Source organism: Cyprinus carpio, chromosome B11 (assembly GCF_018340385.1).
Source record: "Cyprinus carpio isolate SPL01 chromosome B11, ASM1834038v1, whole genome shotgun sequence".
NCBI lineage: Eukaryota > Metazoa > Chordata > Actinopteri > Cypriniformes > Cyprinidae > Cyprinus > Cyprinus carpio.
Window position 1 is genome coordinate 17264826 of NC_056607.1, and position 20237 is coordinate 17285062.

The 20237-nt window shown below is 33.9% G+C and overlaps 2 protein-coding genes across 2 annotated transcripts; both read right to left on the minus strand.

Moving 5' to 3' along the window:
- Nucleotides 1-444: 444 nt before the first annotated feature.
- LOC109076801 (interleukin-10) lies at nucleotides 445-2606 on the minus strand. The gene is made up of 5 exons (XM_042734270.1): nucleotides 2292-2606; nucleotides 2082-2138; nucleotides 1684-1839; nucleotides 1167-1229; nucleotides 445-1040 (listed from the first exon to the last, which is right to left on the minus strand). Exons 1-5 carry the CDS (start codon nucleotides 2457-2459, stop codon nucleotides 945-947), a joined length of 540 nt encoding a protein of 179 aa, XP_042590204.1. The 5' UTR covers nucleotides 2460-2606; the 3' UTR covers nucleotides 445-944.
- Nucleotides 2607-15174: 12568 nt separating this feature from the next.
- On the minus strand, nucleotides 15175-18362 carry LOC109069643 (interleukin-20-like). Its single transcript, XM_042733442.1, has 5 exons — nucleotides 17804-18362; nucleotides 17196-17258; nucleotides 16898-17050; nucleotides 16364-16438; nucleotides 15175-15452 (listed from the first exon to the last, which is right to left on the minus strand). Exons 1-5 carry the CDS (start codon nucleotides 17960-17962, stop codon nucleotides 15369-15371), a joined length of 534 nt encoding a protein of 177 aa, XP_042589376.1. The 5' UTR covers nucleotides 17963-18362; the 3' UTR covers nucleotides 15175-15368.
- Between the last annotated feature and the right edge of the window lie 1875 nt (nucleotides 18363-20237).

A 20237-nucleotide genomic window follows, 5' to 3' on the forward strand; every position in this document is an offset into this window, starting at 1 on the left:
AGGCCTTGCTTAGTGTTCTATGACAAGTGAAACTATGTCTTGTTCCCATACTGTTTTGCTTACTCAGTAGCTCACACCACGGCTGCAGGTTTAAAGTGCGACAGCCTATGTTAGCTGTTACATTGTAAATCTCATTAGGGTGAGACATGCATTGCTGCAATTACAGTAAAGGGATGATTGCTAAGATGCTGGTAACTGCTCTATTTAGGTCAGTTTTGAGGTTAGCACAGTCATGTTTTAACCCTTACTAGCTCACTTTGACACACCCTCTAAATGATAGTGTTAAATGATAAGGGAGCACTGTTTTGATGATTTGTCATTTTAGAATGTAGATTTGGCTACATTTATGCTCAAGGCTTGACATGTAGTGTAGGAAGTTAACAGAAGACCAGTACGAACTCATGTCAACATGAGGAAGACAAATAACCACATTAACCCCGAAAGGAAATGTCTGTTGCATTATTGAGATGCAATAATTTATTGATGACAAATTTCTGTAACAAATTAAATACAAGCATCAGAAATAGGTGAACAACACAGTGAAATACATGAAGTAACAAAAATAAATAGAGTTCACAAGACATAAATAGCAGTATTTACACAATAGTTTCAAGTTATTTCAGCAAGTTGGCAAAATGCAACAAATGTTTAAAAAAGGCCTCATTTAAGTCAATGTGACTTAAACAACATCTTATGGTTTTAGTTCAACCTAAAACATTGCCATTGTGACATGGCCAGAAACTGAAGGGGAAGGGGAAGGCATTCCAGTGCATCATAAAGTAGTGTGATGGAATGGTGATGTGCAAGCAAAATAAGTTAAAGAATGAAGTCCATTTGTGCCATATCCTACAGTATGTGCTTGATCTGTCCATTGTTCCTTTTCAGATTATTCAGACTTGACTCAAGTCATGATTGGCCACCATCTAAACCACAGTGATATCCTATTAGTGCTTGCCTCTCTTTGATGCCAAATACTGCTCAATGTACTTAAAGAGCATATCAAGCTCTCCCATGGCTTTATAAACACCTTTTTCCTTCATCTAAAGAGAAAAAGATGTTGTCAACATTTGGAATAACTTTCAGACATAATTGAATAAGAGTAGAAGATAGTTTTGATGGCGTAACACATTACTCTTATTAGCATTAAGTTGCTGTATAAGACTTACCTTTTCATATGAGTTCTTTATGCTGGCGAACTCAAAGGGATTTTGGCAAAAAAAGTAATTCCTCTGTAACATAGAGAGATGTGTGTTATTTCATGTAGTTTGCAATGTTAAAGACACCTTCTTTGCCTCACCATATTGCACAACAAGCACTAGGTATTTTGGTTGATTTGCAATAGCTCTTGCCAATAAAAAGCCACATAAGCTTTCTACATATGTGCACTATTTCGACATCCTAAAGATGCCTGAAGTACGTTTTTCAAAAAATAACGGTCACCATCATAACATTACACATCCTAACTTTAGCAACATAATTTTAATCAGTTCCCTGCTTCAAAAAAAAAAAAAAAAAAAAAAAAAACACTAGCCTAAACTGGTTTGCTGCTCTCCTAGCCTGGTTGGGCATGTAAGTGGCTGGTTTAAGATGTTTTTGACACCAATACAGAATAGTTTACTCTGATTGTAAAAGTAATGTATCATCCTTTAAACTTATATGTTAACAATTAAAAAACAGACTTACACATTTCAGTATATCCCGCTTGAGATCCTGAAATATATTTCCAATAGAGTTGATTGGTGTTTTTGAGTGCAAGTGGTCCTTCTGGACAGCTGTTGGCAGAATGGTGTCCAAGTAAAAGCGCAGGATCTCGTTCATGACGTGACAGCCATAAGGACTCTGTGGATCATATATGAGATTTATCCTGTTATGAGCAGTTTCAGACACCCACGGTTATCACACTTTGCCACCGCTGTAGCAATGTGCAGATGCAAGATGTTAAGCAGGATTTTAGCTTGGTTTGTACACGTCTTGCACAAAACCTTCAGTTTCAGTATGATTACTTCTGATACTTCTCATTTTAAATTTAAATAGTTGCTGCTTTACTACTGTAGGAGTAAATGAATGAGTTTGGTACTTACATTGATATTCTGTTCCACGTTTTCGTCCAGTAATGGTTCCATGTCATCATTGGACTCCTGAGTAGAACAAATGTAAACAAAATCCTGTTAGAGAGAACCTCAAACCTCAATATAGCATGAAAAAAGCAGAAATACCTTGCAGATTGGGATCTGCAAGGCTAAGACTTAACTCGGTGTATCTGAGCTAGAAAGCAGTCTAAATATACTTACATAAAAGTTCTGTATTTCTCTGTATGCAGAACGGAGCTCCTTGAGTCTCACTGGAAAGCCCTCCACAAATGAGCAACAGTCAGTCTTGCAGTCGACTCTTCTGCACTGCGCACTGTCAGAAAGCAGAAACATAACCAGAGCAGAAAGGATGACTCCACTGAAAACCATTCTTCAATCCTCTTTCGTTTCTTCTAGAATTTTTTTTATTTTCTCGATATTCAGCCCTCAAAAGAGAAGATGTAAAGAAAAGCTTTGGGGTGCCTTTATTTTATACCCCAGAGAAATCCTAGCTTGCTGGGGTTGGTGGGTGGGCGGGTGTTGACTTACTGGCAATTTGTCTTACACTGTGTCATCACCTTGTGCACAAACCATTTTTTTTTTTTTTTCTGTTTTTGGAATAAAGACGTTATATAGGAAAACTGAATTAGTATAGTTAAATCAAGCTAATGTCAGCAATAAACTGTGTTTCTTTTCTAGAAGCTGTTCTATCTATCTATCTATCTATCTATCTATCTATCTATCTATCTATCTATCTATCTATCTATCTATCTATCTATCTATCTATCTATCTATCTATCTATCTATCTATCTATCTATCTATCTTCATCTGTGTAAATGACTTTTGGATTAAAAAAACAAAAAAAATTAATTGTCCTTGTATGATTTACCCTTAGCCCTTTTTTTGGCAGTTGCGGGAATCTTATATAAGTTTCTCAGACAGAAGCAGTGAACTGAATGGACGTCTCATCTCTGACATTTCTTTTTACGTAAATGGTGGAAGCCCTGTATGTGCATCAAGCCAGGCAAGCGTAAACTCACACATACAGAGATGACTGTAAGGGGTCCAGTGTGGTTACTGGGTTACAATTAACTCCTAGGTATTTTAAACCACAGAGACCTTTCACATTTCCCCTGGTTCATTGTTTCTAAAATAATGCACGCCAGACTCCTGAAACTCAATTTTAATTTTTGGCCTCAACTACTACAACTACTGTGAAAAGAAACACTCCTCTTGGGTACAGTATTATTCCTGTTACACAGCTACGCAAAAATAAATAAATAAATAAATAAATAAAATAAAAAATAAATATAGTTACATTTAATTTGAAATTATGTTAATTTACTTGTATATTATCTAAGCTTCCACTAAGAAGAAACAGTCCATTACAGTGTACTAAACCATCGGGCTAGCATCAAGACAAACACTGCAACAACAATCTTACAGTAATATTAATACTGAAGTCCTCTGATGTCATTCTTACTACAGTTTTTTGTTTGTATCAAACAAAAGAGAGCAGCGCGATACAAGACACATGTAAGTAGTGCTGGTGTGAGTTACCCAGATTATCTGATTTAAGAAAGCACTCATTAATTACTTAAGAAAGCTGTAAAAAACTTTTTTTTCTTGCTAGCTCTGTACTCTCTTCTTCCTGTCAAGCCAATTTATTGGATGTAGGCGTGTAAAAATGTCACATTATGGCACTTTTTAAATGTGATGTAAAAAACCAACTGTGAACAAACCGTCTCTGTCTGAGAGAGACAATGTAAATATGTTTGCTGAGATATTGTATGTTTTCAATCTAAATCAAGCTGTCTTGTTTAAAATGTTTAAAATAACAATTTAATTCTATATTTAGGTCAAGCTTCTTCTTTCCTGATGATTTCATGAAATTAAGTGCCACTTAAAGCACATAGACTTATGTCACCAAACGACAACTCACTTTTTCTGCTTCTGCATATTCTACAGTTCACCACAGACTGGCCATATTAAGTTAAAAATGTCGCAAACACACACAGTCAGTGAAACTAAATATTGCACAACCAGCGAAACTACATTTAGCGAATTAATTCCCATTGAGAAGTGTTATATAATGGATTGAAAATCAACCAGATATAAAGATACATACATATTTTATTCAACCCAAATAGGCTATATGACATCTCAAGGCCAAATATAAGTTTCAGCCGTTTTTTGGGATTGTTTTTTGACATGCCACTATACATTGCAGACAGTTGACTCAATTCATCTTAACCAAGTATGTAGACATTGATATTGTAGTTTTTGGCATGTTTATTGATTATAAATCTGTGATAATCATTATACATTTGTCCGTCTTTGTTGCAGTTAAAGCCAGTTTAAGCATTGCAGTGAACTGAGCCTATGGAAAGCCATTTCTTATTTTACTTAGGCTACACTACAGTTAATGCAATGCTGCAATGGTGCAGGTTATTACAAGAAATAAGTTAGTGTTATGGAATTTCATTAGCTGTCATTAACTGAGTAATGTAATCATGAATGAGCTAACCTGTTCCATTACTTACTATTATACTACGCATTTCTGGCTGTTTTTAGTGTGAAGACTAGCGGGGTAAGCCAAACCCATGATGCAAAACTGGTGGTTTTCTTCTCTCTAGAGTGGCTAAGATGAAAGATCTACGCAAGACTCACTGACAGGCACCTATTATTGACGGTTAGCACGTAATGGAGGGACTTTGGATAAAAGCACAAAAGAATTTACAGTGTGCTCCCTGAACACATTTGAGCAGCAAAACATTCATCCTACGGAAAGTCTGAAACCGAGAGAGATTTGATCATCTTCCTCCTATCAATATTGATTGTTTGTGTGTGTGTGTGTGTGTGTGTGTGTGTATGAGAGAGAGATTTTGACTGATAAAGGTATTGTAAGTCAACTGACCATTTACCAACAGAATTTTTGCCTATAGTGATTCATTACTGTACCACTCCTGTATCTAGAATATCACAGCTCAGAGAAAGCATATTATGACTTATCCAGATGATCAGTATATACAGCTATAGAGCTGGCCTGTTTTGATTATTGTCTGTAACTGGTTTATGCTTCAGCTAAATTTGCTTTTTTTTTTAATCTGGCTAAATACAGCTCTAATACAAAAAAAAAAGTATAAATGTATATATATATATATATATATAAATGTATTTATATTAGGGCTGTCAAATGATTAATCACGATTAATCACATCCAAAATAAAAGTTTTGTTTACATAATATATGTATGTGTACAGGGTATATTTATTATGTATATATAAATACACACACATAAATTATATATTTAGAAAATATTTACATGTATATACATTTATATATTTATATTCTTATATTTTATATTATATATAAATATATTTAATATATAAACATAACATATTCTTCTTAAATATATACATGCATGTGTGTGTATTTATATATACATAATAAATATACACAGTATACACACATATATTATGTAAACAAAACTTTTATTTTGGATGTGATTAATCGTGATTAATCATTTGACAGCCCTAATTTATATAAATATAAGAAGACTCATTATTCATGGTTCACCCAAAAAAATGACAATTTTGTCATTATTTATTCACCCATATTGTTCCAAACTCTGTCATCATTTACTCACCCTCCAACTGTTCTAAACCTGGATAACGTTTGTGTAATTGTATGGTTTTTTTTTGTTTTTGTGTTCTGTAGTATTTTTTTCCCCATACTAAGGAAGTCAATGGCTACCGTCAACTGTTTTCTCATACTGGTTTGGAACAACTTGAGAGTGAGTAAATGATGACAGAATTTTCATTTTTGGGAAGACCATTCCTTTGAGCATATTAACAGCTTAATGAATCCTCTTGTAGTAGACTGATAACAATCACAGCAGATAATGCTTTTGTTATTTATGTGTCAAAGTAGATGAATGACACTTACATGTCATGAGTACACACACCCTACCCATCACCCCATGACGAGGTTTGAATCGGTGATGCATTGGGGGCAGAGGTCAGGAGCTTTAAGGAAAAAAGCTAAAAAGGGATTTATGAGGTAAACATACTGAAACGCCCCATACTGAAAACATATGTTATTCATACAGATGTCTTTTCTTCCTTTTCCTTTATGACAGTTGAATGTATTTGCATATTGAAAGATTCATTTGCTGAGACATTAAATATGAAACCGTGCTGCATTAAGATATGAAACTGTCTAATGAATATCAGCTTCTTAGTTATAAATCACCGATTTAAAGGTCTTCATAATCAGGGATGGGCAGTATTTCAAATACATGTATTTGAAATACAAAATACTATTTTGTATTTAAATACCTTTGAAAAAAATGTAATGTATTTTGCATTTAAACATTTAATCTGAGTATTTTAGAATTTTCAAAATACATAAGGTATCAACCTCTTTATTAGACTGTTGATTTCCTGCAGGGATACTATTTTTTATGTAAATACCTTTGGAAAAGGTCAAATGTATTTTGTATTTAAATACATCCATTATTAGTATTTTTGTATTTAGTATTTTTGTATACTTGTTGATAAGGAAATCAGCAGTCTAATAAAGAGGTTGTTTGGCAAAAAGTATTTGATGTATCTTGAAACTACAAAAATAATAAGATTAAATGTATTTAAATACAAAATAGTATTTAGTATTTTAAATACATGTTATACTGCCCATCCCTGTTCCTAATGTAGTATCTAGAGTCCTGAGCTAAATTTGAACATCTGTTATTCTCAATATCTGATCTCAACATTACTAACAGGAATCATTATACTCTGATTTTCTGAAATCTGAAGCTTTTTAATGTATAAGCACCATGATATTAAAACTTTACTTTCATTTCTGCATATATTTCACATTAGTTGCATAAGTTGTACATTAAGTTAAATGCATTCCTGTTTGATGTGAAGTCCCACATTTCATGGCTAAGAAAGTTTCTGTTATAGTTTCTGTTAAGCAATAGGCAGTTTCGGCTAAAACATGCATCTAAAATCATGCCAAACCACACTGTCATCGATTAATCATTACCTTGTAATATTGGGAAGTTACAAAAGCTGTCAATGTTATATTTATCCAAATGATTTTATTGATCATAAGATTGTGTTGAACTGATAACACTCCCTTATTAATCAGTCATCTTGCACCATGAAAAGATTCATAATTTCTGTTTCTGGTGATTTTTATAATACATATATATATATACTTTAGACCAAGTTTTATTTGATTTTTGAAACTGATCTGAATTGTTGCAAATACAACATTTTGATGCAAATAAATTTGCTTTTTGTTCGTGAGGGTCACTGCCAGACCCTTGTTTCACTAAGACTTTAAATGTTTTTAAAGGAAATTGATCAACACATTCTGCAGCAGTTTCAGTTTTGCAATTTTTTTCTTTAGTTTAACTGTCAAAGCCACTGTTCTTATGAGTGTTCCGTAGTGACGCATTTGAGAGCACTTGCTACGAGGCAGCTTGTCGACTGGCACATAGGATGAAGCTATGGCTCGTGCCTTTGCGGGCACTGGTACCCACATGACTGAGGTTGCGTTCCAAAACAAAACAACATGCGTCTGCTGAAGCGTATGTATGGATGTTTTGCTGTATAAAAGCTCCTCCCTTCCTATCTCTGGAACACAATGTGCATGAATCTTAATCAAGGGCCAACAATCAAGAAATCTTAAATCTTAGTATGTTGAGTTGCAAGTTTGTTCTTATTTTTTACAAAACAATGCATGTTAAATGCAAATATTAAAATATATCTAGTCATAAACATTGCATTCAAACGTTTAAACAATGCAGTATTGTTGAGAAATATTATTACACTTTAAAATAACAATTGTTTTAAAATACATTTTTATGTATTCCTGTGATGGCAAAACTGAATTTTAGCAGACATTTCTCCAGTTTTCAGTTTCATATGAAAGAAGAAATCATTCTAATATGCTGATTTAGCGCTCATTAAACAGCAGCAAACAATTCAATAGAACATTTGAAATTAAAATCTTTTCTAACATTAAATGTATTTTCTGTTACTTTAGATTAATTTCTTTTTTTTTAAGTATTAATTTCTTAAAAAAATAAAAAACGCACTTACTGTAAATTATATTTTGGCACAAATTCATCAGTTGCTTGGTCATCATAATGGAAAGGGAGATAATAGACCTAAACTACATTAAATATCCTCCCTCCCAGCGAGGTCCACATAATTGTCATTGGCAGCCAGCTCTGAAACTGTTTGTCTGTTCTTGAAACACGTCCATGAGTGGTCACCAGTTTTTCAAATGATTTCTTGTGGAATAGGACGGGAGGGTTGTACGATGATTTCTCTCTGCAGCCTAAGGGGACTGACGTCAGAAATGCTTTCAGCAGCTGACTGTGGCCAAGGTTCAACTTCCTCAGCTGGCGAAGGAAGTGGCGCACCAACCTCTTATTGGATGACAATGGAGTCAATGTGAATGTCTGCAACAGGGCCGTTTGTTCATGTTTCTCTGAAGTTCAGCACAGAGGTGTTAAGCTCCATCAAAATAGAGGCATCTGAATGATGCCGATGATCGGACGTCAGTTATTGGTTTCTGAAAGCATGAAACCATCAAAATAGAGGCATTTAAAAGCTAAACTCAATAGTTTTGCACTTTTTTGAATTTTATTTTGTTTTTGGCACTGTTGCGTTGCAGTCTAGTGTAAAATCTGGAGCTGGTGTTAAAACAGACCTTGTAGTGAAAACATCATATTTGGTCTTCAACAACACAATTGTGTACCCTGTACATATGTAAATATGTATAAATTTATGTGTTTTGTGTTAAAACAGACCTTGTGTTGTGAATGGTGCACGGTTGGGTGGAGAGGTGTCAGCGAATTACGCGGGTTTTGCAAGAGATTGTAAACAGCCTGTACATATGTAAATATGTATAAATTAATATGTTAAACAGTTTTCCATGACAGCTACCCATAATAGGTTTGATTTGAGGAAGCGGTCTCAAGAGACATGTGCCATATCATGTGGACAGTTATGAATGCTGGTATAATGTCATGCCATGTTGTGTCATGAAACATGACACAGGTCCTATTGACAAATAGTATAGTAGAGACTATTCTGGGTTTGAAAGGTCATTAGAGTCAGTGCTGCCATGCAGTTGTGAGCTACCTCAGGTGCTTAGTATGCAACTTTGCTCATAGTCCTGGGAAGTTTTAGAGGAAGTGTATTAAGTGTGCTGTGTAGGTTCTTTCCCATTTGGTTAAGAGTGACCTACTGGACTGTACATTTGGTTTTGACCATGCAAAACAGCTGTTTTGAAACTGTAGAAATTTTAACCATGTTGCATATTTTTATTACAGTTTGTGTTTTGGGTGATCCTGGCAGCATGGGTGTCAATTTCATCTAACAGCTGAGGGGGACAATAAACGTAAAATTTCTCAAGGACATATTTTTTGAAGGGAGCACAAAGAAGTTTTTCTTTAATTAAGGCCAAATGACCTTAATATGGAGACTTTTTGTACTTACTTGGCATTTTGGTGCACTGAAAAGTTATTTTATGTTCTTGTCTGTTCAATAGTTGAACAGTTGAACAGTTAAATACAAATGCATATACTGTATGCTTCATAATGCCCTTCTCTGCAAGTATTGTCGTAAACACAGTCATTTAGTGTAAAATAAAGTAAAAATAAACGAAAGAAAATACATATGTTACATATATATATATATATATATATATATATATATATATATATATATATATATATGTGTGTGTGTTTTCACAAGCAATTGGTTATTTTTCAAAACTCTTATATCACAACAATCATTTCAGCATATTTTCAATTGTGTTAGTACAATACACACAATCACAAAATATCATCAACACAAAATAAGTGTTTATTCTTCTATATTAATGTTTCATTTACAGTAACTGCCTTTCATAAAACTATCAAACTTTTCATTTTCATTCATGACTTCTCATTCAGTTTAATACATTTGTTTATCTTTTATTGAATCTAACTCATCTTAATTGTTAATCAGTGAATCATTTGGTGCATCTATAGATATAGATTCAATAGATATATATAGAACGTGATTACAATTTAGGGATAACCACTATTTTGTAAGGGTGTGTGTGTGTGTGGTTCAGGTAAACCCTATTTTATGGGGACAAAATGTCCCCACAAAGATGGCAATATCTGAAATCATTGTCCTTTTTGGGGTCCAATAAGAAGAAAAAAAAATATCGTAAGCATATTTAGGAGTAGGGTTAGTGTAAGGGGAGACAGTATAAAACCCAAAACTCCTATGTAATTTCACCATAATGATAGAAAAACCTGTGTGTGTGTGTGTGTGTGTGTGTGTGTGTGTGTGTGTTTATTGTTACTGTAACCATTTTGTGGGGAAATTTTTGTACAGAGGTGTGAGAAAATTGACAAAATCACCTAAAACCTCCCTTTGAGGACATCCTCATTTGTAAAACCGTGTGTTTTGCTATTTGTGAACATACAGCAGGACACAAGAGAGAGGAACTGATTAGAGATTGATCATAGATGTATAAGAAGAACGGAGACAGATGGCATCAAATACAGCATTTTACATTACATTATGCCATGTGATACTGTATATTGAATCATTACCATGGTGAAGATTGCATATAACTATAACTCACCCTTCATCTGAAAAATTCGGCTAGAATATAGATTCAGTCATATGGCACAGTGAGGACATTTACTGCATTGTCAGTAAACTCTGTTCTAGCACAAACCTTATGGCCATGTCATACCTTCATCCCACCTTTTGATAAAAACACTGGATAAATACTTTTACAAAACATTATTGATTTTATGTGAGATATGCAAGTTAGGTAATGTAAGTGTATTTTCTAACATGACAGTTATTGCCTGTATTACTGTAAATATTTCAGTGATTTGAAACATGAATCTTGAATCGTTTGCTCTTGAATGAACTGATTGTTAAAGGTACTAAATTGAAAGAAGATCATACTGTTGTGTTTTGGTGATTAATTCAAATGTTCTCAATGATTTTTATTGCTAGCATAAAGGACTCGTAGAAAAATATGTTGGTTAATCATCTTTTTTGACTACTTTATTAGGCTAATGGGGGGGGGGGGGGGGGGTCCTGACCTCCCTGCAATTTCCGCCTGGCAGTATTCTTACTGTAAATAGCATGCAATTCAATACTATATCTAGTGCTTTGCTTAGTGTGCTTTGCTTGCTGTTATTTTTGGTATATTTTATGTGTTAACTGATCAGCAAGATCTAAAACACAGGAAATTTCCTGTTATGCTGAGCTGGTTTCAGTGAATTCACTAAAGTTTTTTTTTTCTTTTTTTTTTTTTTTAAAGCTGTTATGAAAGTGATTAATAAAATTCAAGCCAAGTCAGCTATGCAGTGCAAGTTTTTTTAGTACCGTCATCAGCTATTTCGAATGGAATAATTCACTGTCACTGGAAAACTTTAAAATATTTAAATGTTGTACATGTATAAATGTCTCCATGACCTTAAGATGTCCCCTCTCCTACAGCGCAAAGTAAATTATCTTGGTTTCATCTTACACTTTCACATCTTTTAATTTGGCACAAAACTGTATTTTACGCGGGCATATGAGATTACAGTATCAACATCCACAGGTTATTTATCTTTAATGTTGTTCAATGAATGGTAAATCTAGCAAATTATAGTACAGCACAGATTGTCAGTGTTACAGCAACAAAAACAACTGTATGCAATATATGAATTCCACAAGGAAGTCTACAGACCTATTGGCACTTCCTGTTAGCTTGGAGTTATCATGTCAGATTAATTTAAATATTAAATTTATTCATCGTCTATTTGTATTTAAGCTTTAGCACTTTTTTAAAGCAGATTTTTTTTCCTTATGATTGGTCGCTTCACAATTAGGCAGTGGTGTATAAAGTACCTGAAAGCCATACTCAAATAAAAGTACAGATATTTTAACAGAAAATGACTTTGGTAGACGTTGAAGTCACCGTTTAGAATATTACTTATTGTACTTATTGTACTTAAGTACGAAAATATATTTTTTTATACTTATTTTTATACTAACTTTTTTTAAGTATTGAAAGTAAAAGTACAAGTAAATGCAAAATGGAAAAGAAGCAAATAAATATATATAAAACATACACAGCTTGAGCAGCAAGATTGTGTTCAGTTTTAACTCTTTCTTCCATGTTTTGTATTTTTGGGTAAGAATAAGAAGCACTTCATCCTGTACTTAGTGTCTTTCATTCCAACATAAGAAATCATTTCTAGAATCTGCATCTGAAATGGCATTTCACCTACAGTTCAATGGAGGTCAGAGGGCACATGGATGCATTTAACCTGCAGTTCCAGATGCATAAATAGGCATTAACTTTTATAAAGAATATCTCTTTGGATTTGAGACTTTAGTCTTTGCAACTTCACAGATCTTCTTTATGCACCAAGAGCTTGTAACACTCCAAAGAGAAAGGAAAAATTGAAATTGCATCATATGACCCCTTTAACACAGTCAAATGCTTTGTTTCTGAATGAATCAGCTATTTGAATGAATCGGTTGAATCTCAAAGACTCATTCATGAGCCCCCTAAAACGGCTCATTCTAACACGCCCCCACATCTCTACGTCACTTTGTGGGAAGATTTGCATAACGCTGCCCAAATGTTCATGCAAAGAAAGAAGGCGTACCATTTATTCTCGCTGTTGCCTCCACCGCATTTCATAGAGAAGCTGTTGTGAAAGTGAAACTACTTTGTCTGGCCTTCCAAAAGAGCACGATATCCGCTTCATCATGCCTGGGGCTGATCTGTGCTGGTCGCTGAGGAAATAAATCAACTTTGCACTGTGCATTGCCGGATCGGCTTTCACCGTGGATGAAGCGGAGTTCTTTACTCAAGCCCCCGGCTGTTCCTCACTCAAGCTGCTGGCCATTCCTCACTCTTTGCAAGGACAGTCTGGCGCTTCTGACTCACGGTATGTAAGTAGGTTTACATATGAAAAGGATTTGCCACTGATGATTCAAATGCGAATTTTGAGCAGTGTAGAGTAGCACTTGTTGTTTGTCGTTTCTCCGATCACAAATGCAGACATGGTTTTATGTTTACGAAGCTTGATATGCAATGCAACGCGTAAAAAGACAGTATAAGTCATTATAATCCATAATTATGTCTCCACTGGGTGACTGCACATAACTGCCTCATTTGTAATGGGTTTTATTGTTTTTGTCCTGTCATGCTGGTGTGCTGATAGGGACACTCCATAACAGTATATGTTGAGGGGCGTAACATTTCCATCAGATGCTTGAAACATTTGGCCAATCACAACGCACTGGATAATTAGCCAATCAGAGCACACCTCGCTTTTCAGACCGATGAGTTTTGTAAAATTCGATGCATTTCAGAAGACGGGGCATAGAGAAGAAACAATAATGTACATTATGTGGAAAATAATGTTTTTTTTTTTTAAACCTTAAACTGCATAAAAACATTTCATTACACCAAATACACAAAATAATGTTCTTTTTAGCAACGTCATATAATCCCTTTAATGAGTGAATCACTGAATCATTTATTCAACCGATTCGTTCAAAAAGCTGATTCATTCAATAAGTAAACATGGTCCATTGCTCGAAACTATTTTTGTTATATTTAATGGTTATTAAATGTGTTATCACGTTGATATCTGCAGAAAAATTGTACTCTGTGTGTGATATATATTAAGTTAACTATATTAAATTATATACATATAAAAAGCATTACAGAAGCATTACAATTACAATTTAGAATACCTGGAATTTTGAGTTTTAATAGACCAATAAATCACACGCATGCACTCTGTGTGTGATTTGGTGATATAGCCTACTCGATAATGTCAGATTGCACATCATTAAAACAAAACGTACCATATTATCGCAGAAGATTGATTGAAGACTGATTCTGCAAACCCGTTTTCCTGCAGTCCGTGTTCTTTTGACTTCTGACTATTTTGTAGTAAGTAACGAATATGCTCCGGGGAAATGTATCGGATTAAATGTACATATTTTAATTAGAAAATGTAGTGGAGTAAAAGTAAAAGTTCGCTGAAATATAAAAACTCAAGTATAATACTCCCAAAAAATACTTAAGTACTGTTATGAAGTATTATTACATCGTTAATTACACCACTGCAATTAGGTGGAATGTTTTATTATTTCCACTGGTATGCAGTTTGTAAAAGTAAATATATAAATGTAACATTAAACTGACTTTACCTTACTTTCATCCTCTCAGTAATATTTAGTATTCTAAATATATCATATCCCACTAGCAAATCTGTTTTTTTGCAAAGTTTTACACCACTACTGGCCACAAGATGTCAGTAACGATGCTTGTTGAAAGTATGTAAGGTGCTGCTGAATTAGGAATAGCATACTACTCTTACTTAGGCTCCAGCATTGCCATGAACCCACATGGGTTAAGTGGTTTGGAAAATTGATGCATAGATGAATACTGTTCACACTATATTCTTCTGCTGTTTCCTAGTATAGTCAAGTGGTATTCCTAATTCAGTTGTACAGCAACATTTAACAGAAGTGTTGTGTCATTAATTTTCTTTCTGTTTCTTACCACTGTTTTGCTGTTTCTTTCAATTAATAATTAAGTCAGAATTTGACGTGGTGTGACGCATTAGTGCCTCAATATCTTCTTGTGTGAAATGAAGAGTCGTAAACTTGTTACCTAAATTGAAAGTCAGTGCGGTTTATGTTTCTGTAGCCACCTGATTAAAAAGGTCTGTCAGAAAACACAGAGTGATAACCTGCAGAAACACTATGCGTCAGCTGTTAACATAGGGGCGTTTCCGTTATCATAAACATGACAAACACATACGGTTTACTGTAATGATGCAAAACTCTTCATATGAAGCAAAGTTATTGAGTGATTTCCTATAATGGCTTTCAAGTAATCTGAATCGATTTTGTGGTAAAACAGGTGACTCATAACAGTTGAAATATATATTTATTTTATAAATTACATATTTTTATAAAGACAACAATACAATAGAAATCACAAACTGACCGCAAAGGTCTACTTTACAGCATGACATTTAAACATCATGCAAAAATGCTAAGAAATATTGTCTAAAATAGTTCATTATAAATAAATTATTCTCACATAAACTCTAAAGAAGCGGAAACGTTTTAAAACTGTTTTTAGAGTCAAGCAGTAAAGATTCTTTATTCTTGAATCTATGCGGCTGTCCCTGTTTTAGAACTGTAATAAATATCTGGCTTGGTCTTGGTGTATTATCAGTGGTGCTGGAAACTTTCTATCCATTCAAGTAGTGAATCCAGCTCTCCGATAGCTTTCACTGCTCCTGATGCCTGATCAAGCTGAAAGACAAAAATAATTTTTTTTTTTCCATCATTTTCTCATTTGTTCTGAGAGCAGTGTTGGGTAAAAGTAATTAATTACTAGTTACTAATTACATCTTCAACTGTATAATTAGATTACGGTACAAATTACTCTCTTCAAAAAGTATTTAATGACTTATTACTAATTACTTTCTCAATCCTATATCAACCTTGACAAGTTAATGATACAAGTTATTTTAATTCTTTCAAATAAATAATAGATAACTACATAAATTTTTCTGATCACACTTTAGATTAGGGTCAAATTCTCACTATTAACTAACTATTAACTATGACTTTTGCCTCAAAATACTCCTACTTACTGCTTATTAATACTTAGGAAACTAGTTGTTTAGTTTAAGATTTGGGTAGGAATAAGGTCTTGCAGAACAAGTCATTAATATGTGTTTTTTCAAGTAATAATAAACTGCAATTATCTAGTAATGTTCATGTTAATAACCAGCTAGTGAATAGTTAGAATTGGACACTAAACTGTTACCAGTATTCTTATTAACTCACCAAAGTATTTAAAGTGAGAAGGGTACATAAAATAGCATGCATTTTAAGGTTAGACTTAAAAATTTGATGTTAAATTCACTGTTGTATTGTGTATAAATGTTGTACACAGTATTAAGTTTAATTACATATGAAGTAACTGTAATTAAATTACAGAAAACATAAGATTAATCCCTTACTTAAATTACAGTAACTAATTACACCCAACACTGGCTGAGAGTATAATTAAATAAAATATATAATAACCTAAAACAGAAGATAAAAATTTCATGAATTAAGGGTGCTAAAAGTCTGAGGAAATCTGTGTAGCTTTTTACAGTCTGTGTTGGCAGGCCTAGTTATTGTGTGTCCTGTCAGTCAATTAGGTCTCTTACCTTGTCATACGTGGTTTGAATGCCTGTGAGTTTTAGTTTAGCATCTTCCCCGCATTCACATTGTGCATTAGCATGCTTTTGGATAGACAGAAACAGTGGCATGATTAGATTAGTCTGCTAAAAGCTTTACAACTAGCTACATCTCTCTATCTCTATTCCTGTGCTTACACCTGCCCCAATCCTTCACAAATATTCCAACATACACATAGTTCAATTTCATTTACAGTTGCTTATTGATATATAGATAATCAAACTTGCAGGCCCATTTATTCACAGACAGGTATGCAGGTCAGAGTCAGTAAAATAGAAACAATTAGAAAAGTCCCAAATATTGTAGCTTACAAATTTTTATGACTCAGCAGTGTTTTAGTCAAAGACCCTCTGCAGGGATTTCTGATGCTATTCAAATGCCAAAGGAAGGTCTTTGACCTTGACCTTTGTAAAAAGATTTGCGAGTTACAACAGTGTGTGGGACTTTTCCAATTTTTTCCAGTCTTACAATTAAAACATTCTTTAACTAGTAGTGTTACATACACACACTCGCAGGTCCTTGGTGATACTGAGGAAGGAGTTGGCCAGAACGCTGGTGGTTCTGCGATGTACGGAATGACTGCTGGTGTAGTCGATAAAAACTTTATCCATGTAGAAGTGAAGGAGTTGCCTGAGGAAACAGCAGCTTTCTGTAGCCTAATAATGGGGAAGACACATAAATCACAGATTTTTTGATAGTCTTATGTAATATATGGTAATTTTTAATTGATCAGCAGATTCTACAAATGTTTTGAAGCTACAGGCCATGCAAAAACAAACAAACAAAAAACAATTCTGTTACCTGTAAACTGTGCATCATATCTTTTCTAAGTAATCTGATTCCCTTGTGATCATCTCCTGAAATCTGTCAAAACACAAGATATTATCAGATTGCATTAACGTTGTACTTACTACATAACCTCAAACCACAGATGCAATAAAATGAGGCCACCTCAAAAATGGCTTTGTTTACATGTGAATTTTCTGCTCCGTTTTTCCAGAGACATGATTCATCAACTTGACAAAGAGCTGAAGACATTGGAAGGAGTTTCCACGGGTTGACTAAAGTATTCCTTTTGCTCTTTTTTGTTTTGTCATGCTTAAAAGTCATTGGTATATTTAACCCAAAATCGAAACATGAAAATTAATGTCTTGCCACATGCTGTTCTTTTGCTTTAGGCATGCAGAGTTCTAGAAGAACTTAAAATAAATCAATAACCTGTTGGTTTACATGTCAAACCTGTCAAGAAATCCTATTGACGTCATCACCAATGACGTCATTGTTATGGTTGGAAATTGACTTGGCGCATTTATACATGTTTAGCATGCATCAAACCACTAGCAGATATTTTAACAGAAGGAAATGCTAAAACTAATGCACGACTAAGGCTAGACTGTAAATGTGCTCACCATGCTTTGCCGGATGTTCTGGAAGTGTTGCCTGAGTTCATGCGTGTGTATGTTCACTTTACAACTACCCAAGTGAAGTTTCCGACCCTGGGCTGTGTCCCATAGACCACACAGCATGGTGCATACAAACATGCTATATATGATGAACAAGTCCTTCATTAGGCTACCGATGGTTCAGTCTGGGATAAAAACAAAAGTCAGTCAAACATAAGCATATATGTGCTACATAAATGTAATAATTTATGCGTCTTGTATATGATAAAATAAATGTGCTATTACCTGGTGAGGTCTGAGGTCCAGGTGTTTTTCTTTATAGAATGATGTGCACCTCTGCATGGTGATGGCAGGTGCTCTTATAGTGGGACAGGAGGGGAATTTCTACAGGTATTCCTTGATTCTCATCTACCTCCCATTACAGTAAAAGGAAGTACATGTCTTTGCAAGATTATTAATTCATCACTATGGGAATTGGCGTGAAGGGATGAAGGACTTCCGTTCAAACAATTACTGACTTACATAATCTTACTACACCTTTAGTGGCATGTTATACTGTGTAGTTGTGCAATTATATATTTTATAAACCATTAAAAATTTGGGGGTAAGTTTATTAAAAAATTTTGAAAGATGTTTCTTATGCGTACCAAGGCTGCATTTATTCGATCAAAAATACAGTAATATTTTGAAGTATTTCTGTGATGGCAAAGCTAATTTTTAAGAAGCCATTACTCCAGTCTTCAGTGTCATATAATCTGTTAGAAATCATTCTAAAATGCTGATTTGATGCTCGATATTTCTAATTATCATCAAACAGTTCCATTTAATATTTTTGTGGAAAGCTTTTTTTTTCTCTTCTTCAGGATTCTTTGAGGAATGTAAAGTTTTTGTTGTTGTTGTTGTTTTTGTAACAATGTAAAAGTCTTTACAATTACTTTTGGAAAATGTTAAAGCATCCTCTCTGAATAAACATTAATCTCTTTCAAAATAAATTTTACTTTTGATATTATTTTGCCGGGAATTAATAACTAATTAATAACTTGGGAATTTAAAAATTATAAACAGTAACTTTTCTAAATAATAATGAGGAAGAAAAACAGCACACTGCTTTTACTCATCATTTCATCATTTGGTTGTTTTTTATGTAACAGCCTTCATTTTCAAGGCACATTTCTGTATACACTTACCACAGGGACAGTCCCCCAGGGGCCTTCTTGGGGATAAGGGACTTGATCAAGTGATAAGCATTCGTCATATCGCTTCTGAAATTTAAACCTAGGACATTTAGTACTAGCGTTAGCTTTACCAGCATCTCTAACTCAATACATGTGTGTAGACCATTGCATCTGATAAAGACTAACTGAAAAGTCGGAGTTTCCTTTTCAATCATGAGTCTTTCTTTTACCTTTCAGCACAGCTCACATGAACAGTTGCGTAAAAAAAAAATCCTTTAGTGTCCAAAAATCATTTTCATATTTGACGTTTAGTTTATTTGTATATATATATATATATATATTTCTAAACGGGACAACTTTTTTCTTTATGTTATTGTTTGTTTACTGGTTATTTCATAATTAATTAAATGACCAGCATTGCTTGCTTAAAAAGTACATGGTCCAGTAGAATGCCATTTCTGCTACTGTTGGGCTCCATTGACAGGAAATAAGTTCAGAACTTTCCTGCTCTGTTTCCTGATGCTGCAGGCAGTTTGTTTTCTTTTTGTGCTTCCTAACAACGGTTGCTCTGAATGCTTGCCAGTCAAACCAGTAATGCAGCAGTACAGGTAGCTGTGTTTGGAAAGACTTCTTACCCAGCAAGGAAACAAATTAAATGAAATACTTGTTTGATTAATGGTTTAAAATGTTAAAGATGTTGAAACACTTGCAGTCAGTGAGCAGGAAGAGAATACACTAATAAAACAACTAATAATTTATCACTGAATAGATATTACCAGATAAAAAGTTCCTGCTTGTACTGTTGCATTGTTAAATGATTTAAGTGGTTCACTTTGTGATACCTATCCTGAAAGTTCCACGTTTCTATTTACAATTTTCATAATTTATCAAAAAAAAAAAGTTTTGTTTTACAATTCTTTTGTGTATATATTGGTTATTTTGTTTATAGCATAAATCATTTGGAGAACTCAATATAATTTCCATTACTCAATGTAATGTAAAATGTTCCCACAAGGTGTCACTATAAACATAAAAGAATGATGTGCCAAGTAAATTTATCTTTGTAAAAGTAAGTAAAAAAGGGGTTCTTTTAAGACTGAAATATGTTTTTTCTATGGCATCTTTGCGAAAACCCACTTTTGGAACCTTTGTTTTTAAGACTGTGTAGTAAATTATACACTAAATCTGCTTGTTGTCTAATTTTATTGTTGTATTCTGTTTTATGTTATGTGTGGAATATAGCAGGCAAATTCTACATATTCTAC

What these genes read in the sequence shown, in the direction of transcription:
- LOC109076801 (XM_042734270.1), bottom strand. Translation starts at nt 2,459, where the DNA reads ATGGTTTTCAGTGGAGTCATCCTTTCTGCTCTGGTTATGTTTCTGCTT. An exon ending in GAGAAATACAGAACTTTTAT is followed by an intron (nt 2,139 to 2,291) that starts GTAAGTATATTT and finishes TGTTCTACTCAG; the next exon opens with GAGTCCAATGATGACATGGA. An exon ending in ACGTGGAACAGAATATCAAT is followed by an intron (nt 1,840 to 2,081) that starts GTAAGTACCAAA and finishes TATGATCCACAG; the next exon opens with AGTCCTTATGGCTGTCACGT.
- LOC109069643 (XM_042733442.1), bottom strand. Translation starts at nt 17,962, where the DNA reads ATGAAGGACTTGTTCATCATATATAGCATGTTTGTATGCACCATGCTG. An exon ending in ATATGATGCACAGTTTACAG is followed by an intron (nt 17,051 to 17,195) that starts GTAACAGAATTG and finishes CCCCATTATTAG; the next exon opens with GCTACAGAAAGCTGCTGTTT. An exon ending in CCAAGGACCTGCGAGTGTGT is followed by an intron (nt 16,439 to 16,897) that starts GTATGTAACACT and finishes TCTATCCAAAAG; the next exon opens with CATGCTAATGCACAATGTGA.